We start from the raw sequence: 16,555 nt of genomic DNA on the forward strand, positions 1-16,555 counted from the left end.
CTCTGGAGAGTCCTGTGGTCTCCTTTAACACTAAGTGACTTGTCTACAACACAGTGCACAGTGGCTACAAGCACCAGGACCCCAACTCCAATGCGTCATAGGCTGGGGGACCTGGGCAAGTTACTTAACTGTGATGCAGTTTTGCTCACCTGAAATGTGGACAAGAGCTCCTAACACATAGGGCTGGGCAAAGACTATTGATACATTAGTTAGCACATGTTAATGCTTAGAACAGTGACACAAAACAAATGCTCAGTAAGTTTTTCCGTGAATTTTCTTTCAATCTGCTGACTTAAATTTACCAAAACCAGTCATGTTCCTGACATAATACTATAGCTTAAGTCTGAATACAAACAAGAGTTCCCATACTCTCAGGTTTCATTTGGTGTAAAATCTTCAATATCAGATTTCTAAAGTAGCCCCTACAATATCAACTTTTATTTCCATGTATTTTACATGTTTTTGGATCTTTTGAACTATGTTTAGTTGCTCTCATCCACATTCAACACAACACTAACAGTTCTGGGCTCAGAAATCTACAACATCCCTGTGCCCAAATACCAGCAGAAAAAAAAAAAAGTTATCCTTTACCAGTAAAATTTTCATTACCTAGATTCACAATATATATTCAAACTAGCATTGTACTCATCTTCCAAAAACACCTTCTGCTCCAGGAAGCCTGGGCACTGCCCTGCTCACGCCCAACCACAAGTTTGCACATGCTCTTGTTCACTCAACCTGACTTCCAGCCTGGTATGTACTCAAAACCTAGCTATGTTTCAGGAGAAGCCTTAAAATATTTATAAAGTCTCTTTCCAACTTTTTGAAGCTCTCCTTCCCTTAAATTTTAAAATAGCCTTAACACAAAGTTATATATCATGTATTTGATTATGAACATTCCGTTTGAAAGCTAATTTTAAACTAGTTCATGCAGCTGTGCTCTCCTTTCCTAACTCAAACCTCTGCTTGTCAAAAGTATGACCACACTTGCTATTTTTTTAAATCTGTCCAACAGAAATTAAAGTAGTAGTTTCTAATCTGAATCAAATGGGGTGCTTTCAGGTTAGACTCTAACCCCCAGCAGTTTTTTCAGAATCCGCAGTTCAGAATAAATTCTCTCTCAAAAGAAGCTCATCAGTGAGCAAATGGAGTATCTTCTACATGTTACACAGAAAAGCAGAGTACTAAGACCCTTCCTTTTTGTAGGGTTATAATTCAGGTCGAGAAAGGAGCTTAAGCGACAAACACTTGCCATTACACATCAGAGTGCACAATCCTGTGCTAACAACCACTACGTGGAGGGGCCATGAAGAGAAAGGAAAGACTGGATGAAGAGCGAGAAATGAGGGAAACTTCAAGCAGGAGCTGAACTTTCAAGGTCAAATTTAAAGGATAAAGTTCTAGAGATTCTGTTGGACAACAATGTGAATACAGTTAACACCACTAAACTGTTCACTTAAAAATGGTTAAAATGGTAAATTTTATGGGTTTTTTTTTTTTTTTCCAAACTACAACTAAGGAAGGAAAGAAGGGAGAACAGAGGGAAAGAAGATGTATCATCTGGGAGAGCAGAGGGACAACTAAGCAGGGACAACTCTGCTTAGTTTGAATGGAAGACATTTAGAAATCTAGACTAAATGGCATTTGACAAGAGTTGGGGGAAACAGGACATTCATTTTGATATGTAACATTGCACCACACTGTGGGGGATTGAGGAGAACTTAAATTCTACTTAAGAAGAAACAGAATAGTTATAGGCTTATCTTCTGAGCCTAGTGATAAGATCAACTGTATGTTTCAAATGAACAGATTTTGCAATTTCCAAATAGGATTCACTGTAATCCAGGTACGTATGAGAAAATACTGTTTACACCAATGTCAAAAGAAACTGAGAATATGCAGAAAAATTTTAAGGCATTTCATAAAAGACAAAAACAGGAACAAGGCAGAAAAGACAAGTACAACGTAATAAATTAAGGGACTTGGGGAAGATGCACAGAATTCACGGTTTGGAAAGGTCAGTTTATCATCAGATGTGCTAAGGAAGAAGGAAGGGGACGATCCTTCCTGTGCTATTGTTCTGTCAGGTAAGAGTTAAAGAGGCTACAGGTTACAGATGTTGGGTATCAATTTGGATGAGCAACATAAATAAAAAAGTCTTCAAAGTTGAGGCTAGATGAACGCTTTTATGGGATACAAAGAAGACTAAAGAAGTGGAAGACAGGTCCTAGGGGCTCCTGAGGAGGCCAGAGAAGAATGGGAATTCACTGATGAAATAAACTCTTCCTGAACATCTGCTGCCGACACAGGGATGGGCAGACAGACGGGACAGGAAGGAGCATTTGGGAAAGAGGACGGCCCAACTCGTGCTGTGTCACCGAGGATGGGCTTCAGGACAGTGACCAGTGCACCCACGGCGAGGAGGGGACCACGCTGGGTGTCTGAGGGCCTAGAGGGGGGCATGAAACTGGGGTGGAACACAAACCGGAGGCGTTTCACAGCAAGGAAGGAAAGAAAATGGAAGATAAAAAGAATGACCAGGAAAGTCTCCAGTTAACTTTTCTGTCAGACTTTTGAGAGCCTGAAAACAAAGGAATTCTGTGATAATAGGGAGGTTAGTCACGGACAGTATGAGAGGAAGAGGGAGTGAATGCACCCTCAGTCCTAGAAGACACGGAAATCCTGTAAAATGTAAGGCCGGTGCAAAATCAGAAAGGGAGCGTGCACATACATGGTGGAGGGCAAGTGCTATTGGTGCCAGGAGGTGAGATTTAGGGCATCTGTGGTCACTCCAGAGGACCGGAGCGACCATTTACAAATTCACACTCCACCACCTCACCTGGGTGAAACTGCCGTGGGAACTCGCCATCTGCTACCCAAGGCTCTTCTCCCTGCTCCAACTTGAGGATCACGTTCGGTTTGGTGCTGTCGTACCCTGTGGATGAGAAAGAGCCAACTTGGACCTGCTGCTCGGCTCTGGGTCTCTGAGTAGAAGGTGCTGCCTCAGAGGCCAAAAAATAAAGCGTCTATTTTGCACCTAATCAAAATCAGAACCTTTTGATCGATAAGCAAATAAACAAATACTTTATCTGGTGCCCAGAAAAAAATTAAACAGTCTCATCACTGATTTCTTCGAAGTCAAGCATAAAATCCTTAAACTGGAAGCCCCCGCAGAGAAGCAACTCAGAAAGCAGGCTCTCCTCACCCACGGAGACCAGATGGCTGTAGTTCTCCAGCATCACATCCCTGTAGGTTGTCTTCTCATCAGGGTCCAGCTGCTGCCACTCCTCCTGAGTGAAGTCCACGGCCACGTCCGTGAATGACACTGGCCCCTGCAATGGCACCGTGATGGGAACTGGGTGACGTGGAGAAGACTTATGGGAACAAGAGCTCACCCAGCTCACCGGGAAAGTCAACTACGGACCCTGATTGTTACAGATCGTGGGAGGAAAACAAGCCATATTAGAAACACACTGCCTTGGGGTTCCTTAATGTGTCAAACAAACGAACCAGCCAAAAAACCTCTCAAACCAAAAAAAAAGAGCTCCAATTTTGCAACTGAAGTATCTGAGTTCTGGGGACATAAGTTAATGAACCACCACTCCGGCTCTCACTCAAAGAGCTTACAGACCGGCGAGGAGACACTGGCTAAGTGAACACGGACATTTCTCTCCTTGTTGCTCTCTTCAGCAGCCTCTGCTGGCTGGGCCCCCTCCCCCTCCCTCCTCATGCTGGTGCGGCCCAGGACTCGGGCCATCCCGGTTCAACTCTTTCATCCTCTGGCCCCTCCATTCTTACAGCCAGCTACCTGGACCCATCTGCTTGGCTAAGTTTTCTAGTACTTCCTTCAAGCGGTATCTCAAACATCACATTGTGGCAGCAATGAAAATCTGTTGCTTGAAAGACTGCCCGAGGTATTATCAGAGTGGCACATACAAGGTGGAGCATGGTCTAACACGAGAGAAGTAAACTACTTTAATTTTATGCTGGCAGACGAGGCTCCGCAGGCTCAGATGGGTGTTCTACAGGATTCAGGGGAGAGAAGAGGACGCAGTGTAAAAAGTACCCATGGCAAAACCTGCAGCAGCACCAATATTTAAGAGGTTGGCACAGGGCAGAGACCAAGAAGGGACTTTCTCGAGGGCAGCTTTTGGACAGGAAGAGTTGCCTCTAATTCAAGAGAGTAAACGAACATATGCAAGTATTGGGTTGGCCAAAATGTTCGTTCAGGAAACCCAAACAAACGTTTTGGCCAACCCAATACTTTCCTGCCTCAAAAACAAGACAAAAACCCAAAAAGCCCAATTCAAAGAAATATAAAAGTAGTGTTCTCATAAGAGCACTGGAACACAGAAGTTACCAACAGCAGGAAAGTTTCTGAGGAAATTCTTGATTTATCGAGTAGAGCAGATGAGAAACCAGGACCACGGAACACACTCACACAGGGGCAGAGGTGGGACTGCAGCAAAAGTGACAGCAGGCTCACCACCAGAGCCCTGGAAAATCTCCAGGCCCATCAAGGGGGCCTAGGGTTCCTGCAGCAGTAGAGTGACTGGTTGACAGAGGAATGACTCACACAATCGACCAAGCAGCTTGACAGGCTTCCTGTTCTCACTGCACAGAGCAGCCAGATCCACTCAGACTGTGTCGACAGCCCCTGGCCGTGGGCTCGGGGGACAGAGATGGAGCCGGGACCCCTGCAATGAGGGTGATCACACATTCACTGTCCAAACGGAAAACTGCTGTCTGGGACGAAGGATAAACCCGACAGGACACCAGGAAAGGAGGTGCAACCCAAGACTATGTCAGGCACGTCTAGACAAAAAGCCAACTGTTTCCATGTTGGACATGGACGTTTCTCCTAAAGCAACTCTTAGAAGACTACTCTCACCATAAAGCACCTGAGCAACTTAACCTTGTCTGCCGACTTGCCACCAGTTCAAAATGCAGTGGTGCCCACAGGTTCTGTGCATCAGAAAACACAGTTGACAAAGAATAAGGGAGGTCAAGGAATGGGAGAAAACATTTGCAAATCACGTATCTGCTAAGGGGTTGGTATCTAGAATATATATAAGGAAACCATAAACAAAATGAAAAGACAACCCTCAGAATGGGAGAAAATATTTGCAAATGAAGCAGCTGACAAGGGATTAAAAGCAGCTCATGCAGCTCAATATCAAAAAAACAAACAACCCAATCAAAAAATGGGTGGAAGAACACATGAAAACATGCTCAACATCACTAGTTATTAGAGAAATGCAAGTCAAAACTACAATGATCACCTCACACCAGTCAGAATAGCCATCATCAAAAAATCTACAAACAGTAAATGCTGGAGGGCTTCCCTGGTGGCACAGTGGTTAAGAATCTGCCTGTCAATGCAGGGGACATGGGTTCGAGCCCTGGGCCGGGAAGATCCCACATGCTGCAGAGCAACTAAGCCCGTACGCCACAACTACTGAGCCTGTGCTCTAGAGCTCACAAGCCACAACTACAGAATCCCGTGCACCTAGAGCCCGTGCTCCGCAAGAGAAGCTACCGCAACCAAGAATAGCCCCCATTCACCGCAACTAGAGAAAGCCTGCGCACAGCAATGAAGACCCAATGCAGCCAAAAATAAATAAATAAAATAAATTTAAAAAAAAGAAAAATAAATGCTGGAGAGGATGTGGAGAAAAAGGAACCCTCTTACACTGTTGGTGGGAACGTAAATTGATACAGCCACTATGGAGAACAGTATGGAGGTTCCTTAAAAACTAAAAATAGAACTACCATATGACCCAGTAATCCCACTCCTGGGCATATACCTGGAGAAAACCATAATTCAAAAAGATACATGCACCCCAATGTTCATTGCAGCACTATTTACAACAGCCAGAACATTGAAGTAACCTAAATGTTCATCAACAGAGGAATGGATAAAGAAGATGTGGTACATATATACAATGGAATATTACTCAGCCATAAAAAGGAACAAAATTGTGCCATTTGCAGAGACGTGGATGGACCTAGAGACTGCCAGACAGAGTGAAGTCAGAAAGAGAAAAACAAGTATCATATGATATCACTTATATGTGGAATCTAGAAAAATGATACAGATGAACTTATTTGCAAAGCAGAAATAGAAACACAGAGGTAAAGGATGTATGGATACCAAGGGGGTAGGGGGCGGTAAGATGAATTGGGAGGTTAGGATTGACACATATACACTACTATGTATAAAATATATAACTAATGAGAACCTACTGTATATCACAGGGAACTCTACTCAATGCTCTGTGGTAACCTAAATGGGAAGGAAATCCAAAAAACGGGGTATGTGTATACGTATAGCTGATTCACTTTGCTGTACAGCTGAAACTAACACAACACTGTAAATTTATACTCCAATAAAAATTAATTAAAAAAAATTTAGAATATACAGAGAACTCCTAAAACTCAACAACAAAAACAGTTTTAAAACAAAGTGAAATAAATAAAATAAAATTTTGAAAAATGGGCAAAGCACTTGAATAGACATTTCTCCAAATAAGTTTTACAAATGACCAATAAGTATGTGAAAAAGATGTTGAACATCACTAATAGGGAAATGAAAATCAAAACTATGAGATACCACCTCATACCCATTAGAACGGCTACTATAAAAAAAACGAGAAAATTACAAGTATTGGAGAAATTGGAACCCTTGTGCACTGTTAGTGAAAATGTAAAATGGTGCAGCTGCTGTGCAAAACAGCATGGTGGTTCCTCAAAAAATGAAAAACAGAATTAACATATGATCCAGCAATTCCACTTCTGGGTCTATACCCCCCAAATATGAAAGCAAAGACTTAAAGAGGTATCTGTATACCTAGGTTCACAGCAGCATTATTCACAATAGCTAAAATGTGGGAATAACCCAAGTGTCCATCGATGGACAAATGGTTAACAAAATGTAATGTACATACACAGTGGAGTATGATTCAGCCTTAAAAAGGCAGGAAATTCTGACATCTGCTACCACATGAATGAATTTTAAGGACATTAAGCGGAGTGAAATGAGCTTAATGGAAGGACAAATACTGTAGGATTCTGCTTAGATGAGGTATTTAGTCAAAATACTAGAGACAGAGAGTAAAATGGTGGTTACCATGGGCTGGGGAGGGAGAAATGGGAAGTTACTGTTTACTGGGGGCAGAGTGTCAGTTCTGGAAGATGAGAAACACTCTCGAGGTGGATGGTGGTGATGACTGCACAACATTATGAATGGCCTTAATACCACTCTACTGTACACTAAAAAATGGTTAGGATGGGTGGGAGGGAGACGCAAGAGGGAGGAGATATGGGGATATATGTATCCGTATAGCTGATTCATTTTGTTATAAAGCAGAAACTAACACACCCTTGTGAAGCAATTATACTACAATAAAGATGTTAAAGGAAAAAAAAGATTAGGATACTAAATTTATGTTATGTGTATTTTACCACAATAAAAAAAAGTGGAAGGAAAAAAAAATGCAGTGATGCCTCTCTAATTACACACCCCTACCCACTCCCTTACAGAGCTTCTGCAGCCATTCCCTCCACAAAGGAAAGAAGAATGAAATGGGGTCATGGGTTGAGTATGTTCACATTAGTTATTAGTAATTCTCTCAAAAAGTGAAATTTAAAAATTAAGAATCATCAGCTAATTGAGAAAACAACATAAATAAAGGATAAGCATCAGGATGAACAACTCAACAATGACTGAACCAAATTCACAAAGGAAACAACTTGCATTTGTGTCTACTGATTTATATTTTTTAATAAATTAAGCAGGATATTGCTTTCAGAAAATGAGAACATTCTGCTAAGAAAAAGCCACTGGAGAATACTTAAAAATTAAAGACTGGATTGTTGAATTTTTAAAAAATCCTCAAGTAAGAAGCTTGAATAATAAATGGGACATAGAATAGATAACTTAGGAAATCTCTCTGAAAACAAGAAATTGAAATGATGAAATTTTGAGATATTGAAGCCAGATCCAACAGATTCAACATTTTCAGAAAGAGATGATAGACGATGAACAAAAAATCATCAAAGGCAGAATGGAAAATGATTCCTGAGGTGAAGATCATAAAAATAAACAAACAAAACAAAACAAAACAAAACATAATCAAAAGGGACCATATAATCTGCAAAGAAAAATACTGGGGAAACAGATCAAGAAATTTCCTGATAAAACATCCAAAATTTAAAAATTAGAGGGAACTCCCTCTAATTGGTTGGGACTTCCCTCTGGTTGGGACTTGGCGCTTTTGCTACGGGGGCCTGGGTTCAATCCCTGGTTGGGGAGCTGGCATCTTGCAAGCTGCACAGCCAAAAAAAAAAGAAAAAGAAAAAGAAAAGGGGGGGGGGAATCCTAAAAAGTTACAGAGTGAGTGAAAAAAATACACTAGTTACCCTGGAAACTGACATTCTAATTCTCAACCAAGAGGAAACAATGGAGAACGCCCACAACTTTTAAGGAAAAAGGATTTTGAACCTAGAACTGTACACCAAGCCAAACTATCATTTAAGTCTAAAGACACTATAAAGGTATTTTCAGAAAAGCAAGACAATTTTTGTTGAAGAGAACAGTTTCCTTAAAACAGTCAGTGACAAACTCCTCCGAAACCCGAGAGTTCCAACAAAGACGAACATGGGGATGTAGAAACCTCACTGCATGACCAGCAAAATGGGTTCTCAGTTGTTGGAAGGAGCACTTGTTGGGACTGTAAACATTTAACAGGGAAGGGAACTGCTCAGTAAACATGTTCTATTATCCTACTGTTTATAAAGGGATTTCACCCACTGGTACAGCCACATCTGTGCAGGTCTCACAGCTGAGATTCCCCAAGAGAGCCTAAGATTATCCCAAGGTAAGCTAAATGAGCTTTAACATCACCTATAGGAAGTAATAACCTTCTGGGTTAAGGCAGTCCAGAAGGCAAGAAGTGGCAGGGGTTAGAAGACTGACCAATCAAGCAAATAAATTAAATTACATATCAATATTGCTTCTATCGACACAAGTATCCAAAATGAAATATTAGCAAACAAAATCCAATACCACGTTGAAAAGAAAATACGTAATTACCTAAACAGGACTTACTCCAAGCATATAGACTGGTTTAATATTTGGAAATCCATTAATACAATATGCCATTATAATATAACTAAGAAGAAAAATCTTACATTTTCTAAGATGACGAAAAGACCTCTGACAATATTCAAACGCATACCTAATTAAAAATTTAAAAAACCCTCAAGAAAATAGGAATTGATGGATACTTCACCAACATGAATATACCTATGTATACAGATACTCATACCCTAATGTGCACAGTACATGTGATACATATACACACGGGTACATAATACACTTTTTTGAGTCCAGACACAAACACATATCTATGCTTCAGTCCTCTTAGTTCTAAAGTCAGGACTTACTTAATGGGTAAACAATAGACACATTCTCAGAAAGATAAGAAACAAGGCAAAATGCTCATTATCTCCAATCAGAGAAAACAATTAAAGGCCTAATAAGCAATAAGAAAAAGTGGAACTATTTCTATTCACAGATGATATACTATACCTAGAAAACTCGAAGAATCAACAATGGAACCAAATCAATAAAAAGAATGCTGTTAGGTCACAATATATAGTTAACACACATAAAGACAACAGCCCTCACTATGTAAAAAAGAGTAAAAAGATGTAATTCAAGTGTACACACAGTTTACAATAGCAACAGAAAAAAACTCTTAATAAGAAATATACAAAATCTATACTAGAAAATTTTTAAAACACTCCTGAAAGACAGAGAAGTAGACCTGAACAAATGGAATGATTCTCCTTGTTCTTGAACACACTGTGAAGCACAATAAAAGGAGGCATGCCTTCACCAAGATGTATCAAAATCAAATGGCTAAAAACTAGTGATAAAAAATAAAGAAATAAAGACACGTTATACACAGAGGAACAAAGATGAGGATGACATCAAATTTCTCTTGGAATCAATGTAAGCAAGAAGCCAGTGGAGGAACACATTTAAAGTACTGGAGAATATAAAAAACAGCAATAATCTCTTTAAAAGTGAAGGCAAAATAAAGATATTTTCAGACATACAAGAGCCATAAGAATTCATTATCAACTAGAAGAAATGTTAAAGAAAGTCCTTCAGGCAGAAGGAAAATGACAGCAGATAAAAATGTGGATCTACACAACAGAATGAAGCACCAGAAATGGTAACTATGTATTTTCTTTCATTATTTAAATCTCTTTAAAAGATTAATTAAAAATGACAATGTATCAGGAATTCCCTGGTGGTCCAGTGGTTAGAACTCAGAACTTTAACTGCAGGGGCCCATGTTCAATCCCTGGTCGGGGAACTGAGATCCCACTAGTCACTCGGTTTGACAAAAAAAAAAAACAACAACAAAAAACCCAATGTATTGTGGGATTGGTATTACCTCTAAAAATAAAATGCAACAACAGTATAAAGACCAAGAAGGGAAAAATGGAACTGTAGCTAAGTGATCAGGCATATTACTTGAAGATAAACTATAATAAATTAAAGCTACATACTATAAACACTAAAGCACCCACTAAAATAACAAGTGTTATGGCTAATAACCCAACAAAGGATATAAAATGGAATCACAAAAAAGTCAATCAAACAGAAGGAAGACAAAGAAGATGGGACAAATAGAAAATAAAGACAACAGACTATAACCTAACTGGTTGTATCAATATTCACTTTACAAGTAAATAGTCTAAACACCCCAATTAATAGACAGAAATTATCAAATTGGATAAAAAAAAGAAGACCTAACTATATGCTGTCTACAGCGCTGTACTTCACATATAAAGATGCAAATAGGTTAAAAGTAAAAGGACAGAATAAAACATTGCACACCAACACTACTCAAAAGAAAGCTGGAATGGCTTTATAAGTATCAGAGATTCCATTTCACAGCACAGACCATTGCCAGGATAAAGGAGGCCAATTCACAACAACAAAGTGGTTAATTAATCAGAAGGACCTAATAATCTTAAATGGTTAGGTATCTTCTCACAAAATTCATGAAGCAAAAACTGACAGAATTGCAAGGAGAAACAGACAAAACACAATCGCAGGAGATTTCAATTCCCCCTCTCTCACGACTCATGGGACAAGTCGGCAGAAGGTTAGCAAGGATATGGTGCACCTGCCAAACATTCCCAACTTGATGTTACTGACATTTAGAGAACACTCCACCCACCGAGAGCAGAACAGGCACCCTTCTCAAGTGCACGTGGAGCTTCTCCGAGAGAGACCTATTCTGGGTCATAAATCTTAAAAGAGTCATTATTTATGTAGTGTTCCTGCCGAAAAATCACCATCTAAATCTATGAAAAAACATCGGGGAAACATAAATTCAAAGAATTCTACAAAATAATTGGCCTGTATTCTTCAATTACTATAATGGCATTAAGAAACTATTCCATATTAAACAGACTTAAAAAGCATGAAAACTAAATGCAATTCATAATTCCGGACTGCGTCCTCCATCAAAAATTAAAAATTGCTATAAAGGAAATTACTGGGAAAACTGATAAAACTGAAAGTTGGATGACTGGATGAACTGTAGATTAAAGTATTATATCAAGGGGACTTTCCTGGTGGTCCAGTGGTAAAGAATCCACCTTACAATGCAGAGGACGTGGGTTCGATCCCTGGTCAGGGAACTAAGACCCCACATGCCACAGGGCAACTAAACCCACGCACCACAAGTACTCAGCTCGGGCGCCTCAACTAGAGCCCTCGTGCCGCAAAGTGCAGAGCCCACAAGCTCTGGAAAAGGAGCGCTACAGCTAGAGAGCCGACACGCCCTGAAGCCAGTGCGCCACAACTAGAGAAGAGAAAAACCCCATTCCACAACTAGAGAGAAGCCCACGCGCCACAACAAAGAGCCCACTCACCACAACTAAGACCTGATGCAGCCAAAAATAAGTAATAAATAAATAAATAAAAATAAAGTATTATATCAGGAATTTGCCTGGTGGTCCAGTGTGTAAGACTTCCAATGCAGAGGGCCTGGGGTCGATCCCTGGTTGGGGAACTAGATCCTGCATGCATGCTGCAACTAAGAAGCCTGCATGCTGCAACTCAGAGTCTGCATGCTGCAACTAAGACATGGCACAGCCAAAATGAATAAATTTTAAAAATTCTTTGAAAAAATAAAGTATTATATCATTGTGAAATTTCCTGAATTCAGTTACCTCTGGCAAGCATACATAAGAAAATATTCTTGATCTTAGGAGATACAACTGAGACATTACAGGGTAAAGGGGCATGACACACTCTCAAACGGTTCAGAAAAAAATATGTTAAAGTTAAAACAATTGCAATGCAGTCAACACAATTCAAGGCTAATCAACTGCAACATATGGGCTCTATTTGTATCCTCATTGAAAAGAAAAAACTGAAAAACATGTAGAAAATTGTGAAACTTTGAACACTAAGAAAAAATGATATTGTGGGTTATCCCCACCCACTTTTTAAAAGACTCATTATTGTTTAAAGATACATACAGAAATACAAGTGAATTTTTTCTAAAGGGTTTTTAAATGAATATTTATTTTTAATTAATTTTATTTATTTATTTTTGGCTGTGTTGGGTCTTCGTTGCTGCATACAGGCTTTCTCTAGTTGCGGTGCGTGCGCTTCTCATTGCGGTGGCTTCTCCTGTTGTGGAGCATGGGCTCTAGGCACGCAGGCTTCAGTAGTTGTGGCACAAAGGCTCAGTAGTTGTGGCTCGGGGGCTCTAGAGCGCAGGCTCAGTAGCTGTGGCGCACGGGCTTAGTTGTTCTGCGGCATGTGGAATCTTCCCGGACTAGGGCTCAAACCCGTGTCCCCTGCACTGGCAGGCGGATTCTTAACCACTGTGCCACCAGGGAAGTCCCAAATGAATTTTTTTTAAAGCCAAGAAAAGGGAGACTCCATGAGTTTGGCAGTAACAGATGTCAAAGGCAGATGGATGGTCAGGAGAGGTAAGGACCTGAAAATGTCCACTGGATTTGACTATAATTAGGTCACTGCTAATCTTTACCAACAGATTCAGGAGAGTGGTAAGGTCAAAACCAAGACACCAAGAATTAAAATGGGAATGGGAAGTGAAAACACCTTATTGGAGAATATCTGTCTGTACTGTGTGCTGTACAACCCCCCAAAAACACACTAACAGAAATATCTGAAGGATGAGAAGGCCATTCCATGACTTAGGTTTTAGCCTTGGACTAAATAGTAAAAATGTAAACAGGTCTACTTGGATCACAATATTTTGGAGCCTGGAAAAATCACATGCACCAAGTTCCCATTGGGCAGCAGGCCCACTGCTAAGATAATAAGTCTAAGTCATATACTGAAATGATTTGATGCCTGTTATTAGGAGAGCTATCCACAATTACTTCAACTTCAACAAACAAATTTTTCCAGGTCTTAGGAAATCTTTGAAACCCACAAGTAACAAAAATGCTTTCTTCTTATAGTCAACACAAATCACACGATGGATGGTATCTTCCTTTTTCTATAACTGTCAAGAACATGAGTCATATTTGCAGCTCAATTCCAGTAGCCTTAAAGCATCATACTACCTATATGTGTGAACCTGACAACAACTACGTGCCGCCCTGACTCTGTAACAACTGTATTTTATGTGATAATGTCTTTTACCTATTTCTACCTTCACGTTTTAAAATGTGGATCCTTATACACCTCCTAAAATGCATTACAAAACAAAGTGGGGGAATACATACATCGACAGGAAAACTCACCTGGGATTCATTCATTTTCTGCTGCTCTTGGAAAAATCGTAGACTGTAAACGGTGGACCTAGAGGAAGGGAAGCAAGTAACTGAAGTGCTGAGTAACCTGACCTGCCCAGGCAGGAACCTCCTGCATCAGGACCATCAAAGAAAGTCCAATAAAATGACACCCTATGAACATTCAAGAGGCTAAAAGGGTCCTACAAGAGAAACACACACCTGTACCTTTCCAACACCAACATGATCAAGTTACTCTCATTGGTGAATATGAACGACTGTTTCAAAGAGTTAAATTAAAAATGCAAATAAAAAAAATTTCTCTGTGACACTACTTAAGTATTTTCTTATTGTCTCTTTGAATTGATTAAAATCAAAGATTCCACAGTAAGGGAGAATGTAAGCTCTCAAAAGTGGGATAAACATGCATCAAGGCACCGCACTGTTTGTAAATCATCTGACTCAATTTGGTTACCGCTGCACTTCTGAGTGTTTTATTATGAAACTGACTTTAAGTGGACAGAACACCTGCCCTAGGAGTTTGGAGTCCTGTTAGCGACCCCACATGCACACCCGGTGAGGATCTGGGACAAGTCACCTCCCTTCTCAGGCCCAATCTCTTCCTTCCTCAAGCGAGGCAGCAGGACAGAAGCCTTGCAGACTCATCCTGCACTAACTACACTGTGCGACTCCACAGGGCACAATCCAGGGGGGCAGCGGACGCTTAGACAACCAAGGTGCTGATGGGCCTTGAGAGACACGTGCGAGATGCCGAGACGGCGACAGGAGGACAAGGAGGATCGGGGTTGGACGGAGGGGTGGACGCGCCACGTCCCGGCCGAGCCTGCGGCCCCTGCTCCCCCAGAACACCGGGTGCTCACAAGTCCCAGGGGAGCCCCATTCGGAGCTCCCGGCCCTGCTCTCCAGTCCGGCCCATCCACCTCGGGGAAGCGGTCAAACCCTCCCGGTCGTTCTCCCGCGGGGCCCGGGGCGGGCTACCCCAAGTCCCGCTCTCCAACGGCCGCAGGGTCCACAACCGCCTACAGGCCCGCAGACGCAACACCTACCCCGTCGAGACTAGCTGACCGGCCCCGGGCTCCCGAGGCTCCGGTCCGGGGGCTGCTCCTCCGGCGCGCTCCTCTCACGGATCGCTCCGCCTCCCGAGACCACTGGGCCAGAGAAGCCGGCTCTGGGCCTACGGCACGAGCTCCCTTCAGGCCCACGTCCCTCCCGGGACCTCGCTGTGCCGCGCGCTGCAGACTGCCTGGCACTGCGCCGCCGCCGCCGCCCGGCCGGCCCCTCCGGCCCAGCCCGCGGGCTCCGGAGCTCGCGCTCGGGGGTCCTCGTTCCAGCCTCTGCCCAGCCCACGCGAACCCTCGCCCACACAGCCCGCGCCCTCTGGGTGCCGGCCGGGCCAGACGGCGTCCACCCCTTCAGGCCCCGGAATCCTCGCTCGCCGGAGGCCACAGCCTGGGAACGAAAGCAAGCGGTGACCTGGGCACGGATAGGAAACAAGAGCGGCGCGGCGCAGCGCCGGTGCGCGTGCGCGAACACGCACACAGGGTGAGGCACACTAGCGCAGGAGGACGCCGGAAGTCCGCCTGCCAAGGCCCGCCCCGGAGAGCGAGACAAATACCAGAACTCTATTTCCCAGAAGTCTCCGCGCCGTCAAGTTAGGGAACGTCTTAAATATCTCCATCTCATCTGGCGGTGAAGAGGTGCTGTGGTGAGAAGTTGGGCCGCCTGGACCAGGGACTCAAATTTCCCCTTACTTTAAGGGAACGTCTGTTATGTCACCGCTTCTCGAGGACTCTTACCTGTGTCCTGGTGCGCTAATCTTTTCCTTACCTTGAATGCTTAAGTCTTAGAATAAGTGTCCACAGACAACTGATAAATAAGGGAAAGGAGTTTATCATGTTAGCTTACTATCATAGTGAGCTATTTAATCAAAATATTAGTGAATAGAACTTAGCGTTAACATAATAGAGTATTAGCCTAGGATACCTTCCTTCCCCTCATAGGGAAAAAGAAACATAGGCTTTCCAAACCACTTTTAATTCGTGAAAACTGTAGAAAAAATCATAAAATACAGAATTGAAAGAAGAAAATTACCCATACCTTTACTTCCTGAAGAGGATTATGTGTGTGGAAAAAAAATTGTGTGTTTCAATGGCCAACTAAGCATTATTTGGAGGACATCGCTCTGCGTTGATTTCAGCCCTCTCCTTGTCTTTGAGCTGTTTTACACGTCTTCGAAGGTTGTAGGTAACATGAAATTCTGTCCACTTGGTAGGAAGTTCAGTTGACTCGCCAAACCCCTACCCAGGAAGAATCCAATTTTACCTTCATTTCTTTATTTACATATTCATTTCAGTAGTCCTGATCTGTAATGTGTCTGTTTCTCAGATTCTCTTTTGAACCGGTTATAACAGCTGCAGGTTCCCTCTTGAATGAAATAAAATACTTAGCCTGTGCTCATTTTTATATCTGTATGAGAGTCATGATCTCACCCTTATTTTCTTTTTAAGATTTATTATTTATTTATTTATTTTATTTACCTTTGGCTGCGTCAGGTCTTAGTTGCAGCAGGCGGGCTCTATGTTGTGTAGCTTGGGCTTCTCTCTACTTGTGGTGCGTGGGCTTCTCTCTAGTTGTGGCGGGCTGGTTTTCTCTCTTTAGTTGTGGTGCACGGGCTCCAGGGCACGTGAGCTCTAGCTTGCGGCACTCGGGCTCTAGTTGAAGTGTGAAAGCT

At 42.1% G+C, this 16,555-nt stretch overlaps 1 protein-coding gene across 7 annotated transcripts in view; it reads right to left on the minus strand.

Annotated features, from left to right (window-relative positions):
- Positions 1-15,363, minus strand: part of RBAK (RB associated KRAB zinc finger) — a 29,909-nt gene extending 14,546 nt beyond the window's left edge. For 3 of the 7 annotated variants that reach the window (XM_067705505.1, XM_067705504.1, XM_067705506.1), the window contains exons 1-4: positions 14,871-15,357; positions 13,816-13,873; positions 3,206-3,332; positions 2,840-2,935 (exon numbers count right to left, since the gene is read on the minus strand). In XM_067705505.1, coding sequence (XP_067561606.1) covers positions 2,840-2,935; positions 3,206-3,332; positions 13,816-13,830 — 238 coding nt within the window. In that variant the 5' untranslated portion in view covers positions 13,831-13,873; positions 14,871-15,357. Of the gene's footprint in view, positions 1-2,839; positions 2,936-3,205; positions 3,333-13,815; positions 13,874-14,870 lie in introns of all 7 variants that reach the window. The other 4 variants (XM_067705501.1, XM_067705502.1, XM_067705503.1 and 1 more) reach the window with 4 other exon arrangements.
- Between the last annotated feature and the right edge of the window lie 1,192 nt (positions 15,364-16,555).

This window comes from Pseudorca crassidens, chromosome 15 (assembly GCF_039906515.1).
Source record: "Pseudorca crassidens isolate mPseCra1 chromosome 15, mPseCra1.hap1, whole genome shotgun sequence".
Classification (NCBI taxonomy): domain Eukaryota; kingdom Metazoa; phylum Chordata; class Mammalia; order Artiodactyla; family Delphinidae; genus Pseudorca; species Pseudorca crassidens.